The sequence below is a fragment of the Elgaria multicarinata genome, chromosome 14 (assembly GCF_023053635.1).
Source record: "Elgaria multicarinata webbii isolate HBS135686 ecotype San Diego chromosome 14, rElgMul1.1.pri, whole genome shotgun sequence".
Lineage (NCBI taxonomy): Eukaryota > Metazoa > Chordata > Lepidosauria > Squamata > Anguidae > Elgaria > Elgaria multicarinata.
The window spans coordinates 12,510,870-12,522,927 of NC_086184.1; the positions used below are offsets into that span (position 1 = coordinate 12,510,870).

General features: G+C 41.3%; 1 protein-coding gene across 1 annotated transcript in view; it reads left to right on the forward strand.

Annotated features, from left to right (window-relative positions):
* Positions 1–12,058, forward strand: part of ITFG1 (integrin alpha FG-GAP repeat containing 1) — a 113,618-nt gene that overhangs the window by 36,037 nt on the left and 65,523 nt on the right. Inside the window, exons 9-10 of the mRNA XM_063141244.1 lie at positions 1,225–1,328; positions 5,686–5,852. Of these exons, the coding sequence (XP_062997314.1) occupies positions 1,225–1,328; positions 5,686–5,852 (271 nt within the window). The remainder of the gene's footprint in view (positions 1–1,224; positions 1,329–5,685; positions 5,853–12,058) is intronic.

The window sequence follows — 12,058 nt, forward strand, 5'->3', positions numbered from 1 at the left end:
AGAAGATACATTAATTATTGTAATACAGGAATTTTTGTTTGAATTATGTGAATGTTTGATTTCTGCTCTTTATTTTAGTACTTGTAAATAATCATAGTAGATACTATGATGATTCCTAACTCTCCAAGATTGCAAGTTATTCCTTTTGCATTCCTTTAAAGTAGGCTAAATAAAGTAGACGAATCAATTAATAACCATGAATGCAGATTCTCTGGCTAGGCAAACTGTTGGCTTATCTAGTGAATTGGCATGCATGGCTATGAATGAATTTAGTATGCAGCATTTCATGATAAAGCATATAATACATTTATCATGTCAACATTCCATATTCTTACATACACCGTGTTATCTGTTAACTTCGCTAGGGGAGGCATGAGGACCACCCCAATATTAATTCCCCCCCCCTTATTGCTTTACTATGATTTTATTAGATTGTAAGCCTATGCGGCAGGGTCTTGCGATTTACTGTTTTATGCTGTACAGCACCATGTACATTGATGGTGCTATATAAATAATAATAATAATAATAATAATAATAATAATAATAATAATAATAATAATTTCAGCCCAAGTTACCTTTCTGCATCCCTGACCATGTATTATTTATTGTTACTGCCGTTAGTAGTATTTTTACTGTTATTTATAAACACACACCTGTTACTCCAAGAAGCTCAGTGTGCATGGTCGTCCTCTCTATTTTATCCTCACAACAACCCTGTAATGTAGGTTACGGCTTGAGAGTTGGTGACTAGCCCGAGGTTACTCATTGCGCTTCATGGCTCAGTGGAGATTTGAATCCACTTCTTCCATTTTAATCTAATACTCTAACCACCACTCCATACTGGTCTGGAATAGTGTTATACTAAAGACTTTGGTCATAAGGTTCAATATTCTTTACTTTGGTGGGGGTAAAATGAAGCAATCAGGCTCACCGTTCTCATCTTGGGTTGTAAGTCTGCTTTGTATTGGTAATATAAGCAAACTTCAGCATTTGACAGGTGAAGAATCTTGTGTGTTTTGAGATTAACAGAAATGCTAGATAACAAGCTGACAAGGTTAAGGATTGCAATATATCTGTGTAATTATCTTGACACTTCTTTGTTTACTTTTTATCTATATATATTGCCTTTCTGTGTGCATGCATATTTTTTACTGGTGATAAAAAGAGAACTTTTTATTCTCCTGTGCTGAATTATCTTTATCTTCTTCTTCTTGTTTTGCCAGATGGTGACGGTCAGACTGAGCATTTGCTACCAGCTTGTGCTGATACAAAATGTCAAAAGAGTATCATCTACCTATCTAAACCAGGACGGGATAAATCAAATCAAGTATGTTGTGCTTCTACTTGCGCAGATCAAGTTTGGGCATATTTTTGTTTTGTCGATTAAAGCCCTGCCAATGGCAAAGGTCTGAAACTAGCCAAAGAGGGGCAACATTTAGGGCCAGTTCAGACTTTATGTGGCTACCATGTTCGCTGCAGTAAACAGATGAAAGTGGGAATAGGGAATACTCATTTCCAAATACTTGGGGACCTGTGGTCGGCGTTTACCAGAGATCTGTAGCAAATCATAGCTCCGCAGTGCTCATCTTCATGTGTTTGCAGGTCAGCATCATCCTTCGACACATTATGTGCGAAACCACAGGAAACAAACACCAATTTACCCCATCAGCACAAGTGACCACCACATAATCCATCCTCCTTACTGTAGATAGGGCAAGAAGAAATGGCTTTATGCTTCAGAGAGGCAACTTTAGGAATACATTTCTAATTGTAAGAATGGAATAGAATAGGCTGTGTAGGGAAGCTATAGAACCACCTACCTCAGAGGTCTGTAAGAGGTTTGGGCAGTCACCTGTCAAAGGAGGCTTATAAATCACAGTTGGGCAACTTGTGGCACTCTAAATGTTTTGGACCACAACTCCCATCAGCCTTAACCAGCATACCCAATTGTGAGGGATCATGGGAGTTGTAGGCCAAAATGGAAGTTTCCCACCCTTATCATCGAGGTTAGCTTGAACGGGCCGATCTGAAGAGCATTGCTTTTTCCTTAACCGTTCAGCCACAAAGGTAAATTTTGATACGTTATCTTCCTTCTTGGTGCCTTTGCTCAGTCTCTTCCCCTGCCTGTCATGGGGAAAAATAACAGTCGTGTTTTGTTTCAATAAATTGGAACAGAACAAGAATAATTGCCCCTAATAATCAGAAGAGAAAGAAAATTAGAGAAGACTCCTTGCACTAAAAAGGCCAACATATTGAATTTCATACTCAAGCTGTTAGTGCTTTCCTTGGCAATGCAACCTCTGATCCAGGTGGCCATGGATGTCCAAAACACTTTGAATGGTAGGTAAATGGAAGGTGCTGTTCAAGTGCCTCCATTTCCCCCTCATAATCTATTTAGAGATTTATTTAATGGCTTTCAGAACACTGTGCTGAACAGCAACTATACAACTGGATAATTGAAGCTGCGTTTAATTTCCTGTTTGCATTCCTCAGCCTCTACATCAGATGTAGAGTGATACAAAATCTCTGAAATCCCGTTTTTGTATTTCTTTTAGAAGAGTGATAATTGTCTGCTCCACCTTTGTAATAGAATAAAATGCAAAAAAAATGTGATTAATGGTTCATAAAATATGGTCAGCATATGGTTTCTACAATAGAGAATATTTATCTAGAATAAACTAAAAGTAGAACAGCAAATCCCTATCTATTTAATGGTACTATAAATTTCAAGCACTGATGGTTGAGAAATTAATTTTGCAAGGTGGCTTGTCACGTTTGTGGTGGTTATCTTTTTGGACAGTAAAGTCACAGAGGAAATGGAAAGGCAAAATATCTTAAATAAACTTAAATTTATATGTCTTGAAGCTAGAGTTGTCATCTGAAAAAAATGAAAGAAACAAGTTTTAATAACTGCATATTTTTATATGAATTAAAACACTTCTTATGAAGAAAAAGGTACACTTCCTTCTATTTTTAACATGGGACCTACTGTTTTGTATTTTATGTTTTAAATTTACCTGTACCCTGTCCAGAGAGCTCCGGTTTTTGCTAAACACTTTTACATTAAAAATACTTTAACACTTTTCTTAAAGCACCTGCTGCCTAATTAATAGGAACACCTTTTTAGTTGCTCAGTAAGTTTTTAATCAATTAATCTTAATCGGCCAATTAACAAAATATTACAGCTTTGCTTATAAGAGCTTGTTATTAAAATGCTTTTATCAGCCATCTATAACTGTAACACTAAAGCTGGTGTATCTCCATTATCTTTGAAAGCCTGATAAATCCTAGTTCTGTTCAGCTATTGTTGCAATCTTATTTATATTCTAAGTAGCAGCACAAGCTGTATTTGAAGCTTCTCTTTATAAACTAATCTTCCTGGGGAAGGGTGGGAGTTAAAACCCAGCAGAATCTTTCTGATTTCTAACAAGCACCTCATTTGCACTTACTGTATTTTAGAAGAATTGAACCCCTCTTTCTAGTGATCGTAATACCATCTATAAGATGTTTAGGAATTGTATATGGATGATCTTCCCACATCTGATTCTCTTTTATTGATAGTAAAGGATTTTTGCTGTGTAAATTCATATTCTAAATGAAATGAAATCAGTATTTGAACTTAGTTATTCTGAGTATCTGGGGCAGGGAGAGTATACAAATGACTGTCTCGGGCAACAATAATGATTCTGTTGAGAAAAAATAAGTGTTAGCTATCATTGTTTTGGTGCACAAATTCCCCTAAAATGCTTATCATTTTTTCTCATCTTGACTTTCAAAAACTTGTCAGGGTTTTTTTTTAATCCATGAACACACAGCGTTTCTCCAACCTCCTTTTTCTCCCCAACCTGCAGCCTACTTTGTCCATTTTCCTTTAAGTCATTCTGTCTCTTGGCCAGACTCCATAACACTCCTATTCCACCTACCCCAGCACACATGCACTTCTGCCCCATCTGTCCACTTTCCCTCACAGAAGCTGGACTGCAAACATTCTGGCAGCATTTTTCACTGTATAATTAGAACACGATACTATCGCACCAATTCAACCGAAGTGTTAGAGACTCCATCACCACAAGTACAATATTATGCAGTTCATGCAGTTTTTCCTGTCTCATGACATTTTTTATTATTATTATTTAAGGATTTTTATGCCGCCATTCAACCAAAAAAGGCTCTCACGGCGGCTTACAAAAGTATTTCTTGACAGTCCCTGCCCACAGGCTTACAATCTAAAAGACATGACACAAAAGGAAAGGGGATTGGGAGGGAGGAGGAGGAGGGGGGAAAGGAAAGCAAATTCAGGCACTACAATCTTAGCTGGAAAGTTCAGCAGTTACAGTTGACAGCAGGAGGGAGGGGGCTCTCAGCTGGAGCTGGACCCAGGCACGGTGGAGAGGTGCCTGGCTGCTGCTTCCTCCCTCTCTGGTGGCCTCTGCAGAGACAGTTGGTAGCAGGAGGGAGGGGGCTCTCAGCTGGAGCTGGACCCAGGCACGGTGGAGAGGTGCCTGGCTGCTGCTTCCTCCCTCACTGGTGGCCTCTGCAGAGACAGTTGGTAGCAGGAGGGAGGGGGCTCTCAGCTGGAGCTGGACCCAGGCACGGTGGAGAGGTGCCTGGCTGCTGCTTCCTCCCTCTCTGGTGGCCTCTGCAGAGACAGTTGGTAGCAGGAGGGAGGGGGCTCTCAGCTGTAGCTGGACCCAGGCACGAGATAACTGAAGCTAATAAACCCTGACTAGAGTTTGCATATGGAGGTAATTGTACTCTGGTTGTACTCTACTATCTCCAGTATTCGAAGCAATAAGCCTGTGTGCACAAGTTGCTGGGGAACATGGGTGGGAGGGTGCTGTTGCACCATGTCTTGCTTATCCATCCCTGGCCAATGTGTGAACAGAATGCTGGACTAGATGGACCCTTGGTCTGATCCAGCAGGGCTCTTCTTATGTTCTTACGTTTTTATGCTATTGCTGGTTGTATTCTGCTTTAGATCTCATGTTTGTGCTTGTTTTCTTTTTTATGGCTTTGTTGTTGTTATTGCGGTAAAGCATTACATTTCTATACCACCCAATAGCCAAAGCTCTCTGGGTGGTTCACAAAAACGAAAACCTCAAGGTACAGCATAAAACAACGTGAAATATAAAAGCTGAAAACTACAATATAAAAGTTTGAGCAGAATAACACCTAGCAGCAATGCAGAGATTTAAAATACAGATTTAAAACAGCAGAGCTAACCCTAAAATGCCTGGAAAATGAAAAGGTCTTCATCTGGCACCGAAAGGAGTACAACATAGGTGCCAGGCGAACCTTTCTAGGGAACTCATTCCACAGCCAGGGTGCCACAACAGAAAAGGCCCTCTTCCTGGTAGCCACCTGCTTCACTTCCTTTGGCAGGGGCTCGCGGAGAAAGACCCCTGAGGATGATATATATGATATAGATCTTAGGGTCTGGGCAGATACATATGGGAGGAGATGAACATAGATTGTAAGCCTGTGCGGCAGGGCCTTGCTATTTACTGTTTTACTCTGTACAGCACCATGTACATTGATGGTGCTATATAAATAAATAAATAAATAATAATAATAATAATAATAATAATAACCTGGCCCCAAGCCATTTAGGGCTTTGAATGTTAATAACAGCACTTTGAATCAGGCCCGGAAATGGACTTTTGCGTTTGCTTTCTGCTTCACAGTGGTTTCCAGTGCTGCAGGACTTCACAAACAAAGGCACTCAGTGGGGCTTTGTTCCATATGTGGAAGATTCACCCGAATTTTCAGTTCCAATCAGCCTTCACATTGGAGATTATAACATGGACGGCTATCCTGATGCACTTGCCATACTGAAAAATACATCGGGAAGGTACAGTATTTTCAGTGAAAAGTATTTTACCATCTGTCCTTGTCTTGGCCTAATTGTGCATGCCATTATTCTCAACTTGAAATGCCACAGTCCTTATAGGATCTGAATCCCTTCTTCTAAAGAACTGCCTGGATGGTATTAAAATGGAATCTATTTATCTGCATTAAGCAGCCCTTTTACTCCTTTCTGCTGCTTAAAAGGACGATAACAAGTGGCAATCCAGGAAAAGAAGTGCATTGTGCAGAGATGCTGCCTCTTTCACCCTTTCCACTTGGAATCAAATAAAAAAGAGCTAAGTGTAGAATGACCATGGAGAGCTCCCCCCCACCCTCCTTCCTCATTAAACTTAGCTGGTGTATAACTATTTAGAAGCACATGTTTAAAAAGTACCATTATGTTAATGATAATATCTGCAGCAGAATTCTTCAGCAGTTAAATTTAGCGATGTAAAATCATGCTCCTCTCTCGCATTCCCTGCTGTGCGCTGGCTCCCTTCTTTGCTGTTGAAATAGGGGCTTCCAAACGCAGTTTGTGATATAACATAGAATCATAGAATAGCAGAGTTGGAAGGGGCCTACAAGGCCATCGAGTCCAACCCCCTGCTCAATGCAGGAATCCACCCTAAAGCATCCCTGACAGATGGTTGTCCAGCTGCCTCTTGAATGCCTCTAGTGTGGGAGAGCCCACAACCTCCCTAGGTAACTGATTCCATTGTCATACTGCTCTAACAGTCAGGAAGTTTTTCCTGATGTCCAGCTGGAATCTGGCTTCCTTTAACTTGAGCCCGTTATTCCATGTTCTGCACTCTGGGAGGATCGAGAAGAGATCTTGGCCCTCCTCTGTGTGACAACCTTTTAAGTATGTGAAGAGTGCTATCATGTCTCCCCTCAGTCTTCTCTTCTCCAGGCTAAACATGCCCAGTTCTTTCATGATGCAGGCTCTATTGAGAGTGAGAAGGGAGAAGCTGAAAAGCCATCTGGGCATGCCCAAAACCAAGCTTGTGCCTGTGTAAAGTAGCTCTTTGAGTCCCGTCCATAAACACGAGCTGTCACTTGTCTGTCTGCTCCAAGGTTTTGGAACCTTTCAACTAATCTGCATTAATTAACATGGTATTTGAAAACCCATGGCATCTAAGCAATGTTTAAGCTCCATTGTCCTTAGAATTTAAGTTCTACATTTTCCACATCCCCGTTAGCGCTCAGCTGCATGGCCTTTGTCCAGATCTTTTGTGTCGCCATAGAGCTATGCCAACGACAGATCCAAGGTCTGTGAGCTCCCTCGACTACCCCTCTCTGATATCACAACAGAACAGTCTCCCCCTGCCTGATAACAGGCAGAAACCATAGGCTGTCCTTATCCTGGTTTCTTTTGTGTATATACCCACAGATATCGGGAGTGGGGGGTGTTTCTATTGAGGCATTTTTTCCTATTAAGCCTTTCTAAAAGCACTTCTGCTGACCTCTGCAATGTGAAAAATACAATTCTTCCTCCTCCCCATGCTCTCGTTGGCCAGATGGAAAGGAAGAACGTTCTTTCTGCTTATAGGGCATTGTCTTCCCTCGTTTATTTTACATCACGGCTGGCAAGTGGATGCAGCCTTTCTACTCAGGAGGATCGTGGTTGCTGGTAGTGGTTGCAGTGTGCATTGACAGTTCCATTTTTGCCTGAGGCAGCTCCTGTCCCCTCAAGCAGTTGTTGACCCATTTCATTTTGATGGATGCAGTGTAGTTGCATTTCCTGGTAGCTGTCACACACATTTCTGCTCTGTCGCCGGCCCTCCATCATTGGAAAAACGCCACTGTCATGACCTACAACGTCAGTCCCCCTCCTCTCCTTTGCCGTGTACAAGCATCTGGATGTATTATGTTGCAATAAGTTATAGCCTGGAGCTGCTGAATGGTACCAAGAATGAATGTTGGAAATTGAACTGTTCTATAATTCCATACTTAATAGTTACAATATATATACTTCATTTATTGTAAGACGTTTCATCAGAGTAGATGAATTTAACCCGGTTTTTGAAAGCTAACTTAAAACAAAGGTTCAAATAGCGCAGGCTGTAAAAATGAATGAATTCAAAATTTTAATAGAGGTGTTCTTGATTATTTTAAATATTAGTTCTCAAAGATATGCAGAATATGGTGGTTAAGCATTTTGAGCTAAACATCATGGCTTATCGTGTTGTGTGAACCATTCCTAATCATGTGGCTATATATCCATGGTTTAAACATGCTCACTAACCGTTTGCTGCAAAAGAGTTAGCAGCCTAACCGTGGCTTAACGTGTCATCTGAAGAGGCCCTCTGTGATTAAAATGCAAAAGTTGATCATCAATACAATATAGAATAAAGGAAGATTAAAGTCATTAGTATAAAGACATTGCTCTATTACACCATCTGGGGGGAAAACACATTTCTGCACTATTTCCTGGTATCAGATGGGCAAAGAGCAGGCTGCCATCCACCAGACCTCCTGTCACCTGCAGGGATTCTTGCAAGGAATGCTGGGCTATGTGATTCTTTGTGGATCTAGAAAGGCACTACCATTCTTAAGAGAGAATGCATACACGACACAAGTTAGTAATAGCTTAACTGTTATAAAAAATCCTGAGGCTTTAAAAAACGGATCTTTAGAACACATTGGTGGATCACAGGATTCTAGTTTTAAAATACAAGGCCATGCAAGACATATGAAGTTCCCGTATACTCAGTCAGAGCGTTGGTCTGCCTAGCCCAGTATTGTTGCTCTGACTGGCAGCAGCTTTCCAGCATCCTGGGCAAAAGTCTTACTCATCATCTAACCTTTTGTCTGAACCTGCAATCTTCTGCATGCAAAGCATGTATGAACCATTGAATTATGGCCCTTCCTGCCTCAACTGTTTGTGCCTGGACTCTGACTGTTCATTCAGAAGGGTTTTTTTTAATACTCAGCCAGAAACATGGGGAATATCTAAGGGAAATGTTGATACTTTTCCATTTTCCTCCCGCTTGGTGTATGGGAAGTCTGCCATGTGGATTTCACAGCTGATACTAGTCCACCACACCAGTTCTTGTCAACCTATATAAAAAATTGGGGATAGAGTGAGTTGAAATCCACCAACATGCTGAATCTCAGGGACTGGATACTTTGAAACAGTACTGTGGGCCATCTGGCCGTGGTCTGGCTGACTACTGGGAGATGAGCTATGAATCAAGTTCTCAGTGAACTGCTTCCTGGCATCTTGAAGATGTAATACTGAGATGCTTAATGGCTAAAAGTATGAGTCAGGAAGTTTCTGGTTCAAACCTTGCAAAGATGTGAGGTTAACTGCTGAGTTGTTTAGCTTCTCAACAACCCAGTAATTGAAATTCACATATCATGCTCCACAGCCTACAAAGGAGCATCAGGCACATCACTGCTCGTGCACAACAACCCATTGGTTTCTAAAACAATGTGTTGTTGTTACGCATGGAACAAGTCGAAGTGGCATTCTTCTCTCAGTGTCGTGTTTCTCAGAAAACTCCTGCTTTCGATGGGAGGCAAATGAAGAGGCTTGCTAAGTAATCCACAAAGCTTTTATTAAGCAACAAACGTCTCTTCTACCTGAATAGAGTCTAAACTCTTTGAAACGTCTCCCTAGGCAAAACTATTCAGACTAAGCAAGACAATTGTCCGCTCAAGAAGAATAGGAAGCCTCTTCCCAAACGCCCATAATGTCAGAGATCCTGGTGCGGAGGCAGGTTCTGGCGTAATCGAACCGACTTTCTCACGTCTTACTTCCACCCCATGCGTTTGAGCTTCCGGCAGACCCTAGCATCAGCTAGCTTGTCGGGACGCTCACCTCCGGAAGAAGGCTCACTTTCCAGCGAGTGTGTAGGATTTGGCTTTGAGGAGATAAGCTCTGAAGAGGGCTGACTCCCAGCTGGGGAATCGCTTGTGAGAGCTTCCTCCCCCACTGGTACAGGCTGGCTGGTGTCTGGTGCTGCGTCTTCTAGTTCTGAATCTGATTCTGATTGATGACCTGAAACATCTTCTTCCAAAACAGGGGCAGTAGGGTTAGATATGACACTCAGCCTCAGCCCCTCATCTGCAACATGGGGATCATAATGCTAGTCTATTTTAAAGCACTGTTGCAGGCATCACTAACAAAATGGGAGTGAAGTTCTTTGGATATTCCAAGTGTGCTAGATAAGTAGTAGCATTAGAGGGGAATGTTGCCAAAGGTATTCAAGCTGATCTTAATTTCCTATTCAGAAGCACAGTGGTAGAATGAATATTTTAAAAGAGCCACATTGACAAACTAAACAGAGCTTTGTAGATTGAGCTCAACATCTTGGCTGTACCCAGAAGCAAACTGGAAGACAATGCCAAGCACAGGTATATTCCCTATAGCCAGTTAAATTAAGTACACACAGTTCAAGTAACCGAACACGACTTTTGCGCATGGAGCCCAGCCGTTTATTTTTCATGTCCTTTAATAATCTAAGACTTCATAGCTCATCAAGATAAAATCTTCTTCTACCCAAGCACCCCCACTTGCATCAGCTTTTGTCATGTTCCTGTTTCCAGAGTTTCTAAAATCAGTGCTCTAGCATCGCACAGTTTGCTATGCTGCTGAAGTGGAGCAGGGAATCCTCAAAGACCTTGTTAATACTTCGAAAATCCCTGAAAATCCCCATTTTAAAAGCTGTATAAATGCAGATTACTGTGGCAGACATGGAGTCTAATCCATAATAAAGGGGAAATTTAAAATGTATGTGTTTTGAGTAAAGAATCTTGTTTGGTCGCTTTAGCATTTTAGTGACATCTAGGAGCTGGCAGTATAATAGTCTTCCTTTGCTGTGCATTTAAAACATTAAAGGACAGGAGATGCCTCACATCAGGATGGAAGATTATGTGACACCTGAGCAGTTGAATACGTTAATGATTGCCCTGCCCAAGCTGGCTTTCCATTATCGTATGCCTATCTCCCTGTATTTAACTAAGCAGAACAGGAAGGCATCCTCCTCTAGTGCTCTACTGAATGGTGAAACTAATATATTTGGATATTCGGGCAATGTATTGACTATAAGCAGTTTGGGTGGGGATGTCATTCTGCTTTCCCAAGGCTGTTACAGCCACCCCTTCTCCCGTCACTGCAGCCATCAGGAAGTGGCTCACAAGTAAGCCTATACACCGTACTGCTTCTGTTCCCCAATGTATTTCTTGTCCCCCTTCCCCCATATCCATTATTTAATCTTTGCCATCCTTTCTAATCCTGACTCTCAAACCACTCTACAGCTTTTCTGGAATATGACCATTATGTTGCAAAGAGAGCATTACAGGATCTAAGAAGGATCATTCCCTACTAAGTAGATAGCATTTTCTTTTAACATAATATTTTAAGGTTGGCAGGAGACTATAGAGACAGCAGCTTTTCAGTAAGTCTGTGCTAATTGTTGATTTGTTCAGCCAGCTTTAATTCACTGAAACTGTTTCGGTAGGGCTGTTTCTCAGAAATTGGTGGACTTTAGTTAGGTGTCGGCTTGATTCTTCTCATTGACTTCATATTGGAGGGAACACGGGTGACTGATTAAAAGGCTGCTGTTGAAAGCGATTTAATTGATCTGTGATCAACTCTCAGCTATGCCCACTTGCTCTGTGTGGGAAGGGTTAGTCCCAATTAGACTCCATGCAAGTAAATGTCATCTTTATTATTTTGAATAATGTGTGTGGGAGGTTCTCTTGTACAGAGTTTGGTGAGAAATCTATTCAATAGTGGAATCTATTCATTGTAGTTGCTGTTTCCAGATTGGAATATTCATTTCATCCAACCATCCTAAAATGGTACTTCATAACAAATAGTTGTGTTTGTCTCCAAATGACTATAGGCTTTAATCAGGTAGCTCTTCCAGGAACACCAAAGATGGCACCGCCATTTGGGAGTGTCTAAAAAAAATAAGCATCCCACCAGGAATCCCAAATTGGCTGAGTGTGTTTTCCTCTATTTCCTCTTGCATATTCCATCAGCCAAAATTCACTTTAAAGAAAACAAGTTCAAATTCCATCAGTATTGTTTGATCCAGATTTAAAAGATGCACTGATTGCATCTCGGTATCACCAGCTTCAGCTATTTGTGGTTCTAAATTCTAGAAGCCCCAGAAGATTCACACTGAAATGGGGTGGGTGGGAGATCTGTTAGCTTTGGATGTAAACTGGAAGGAAAGGTATCTTTTCCATCGGATTTGG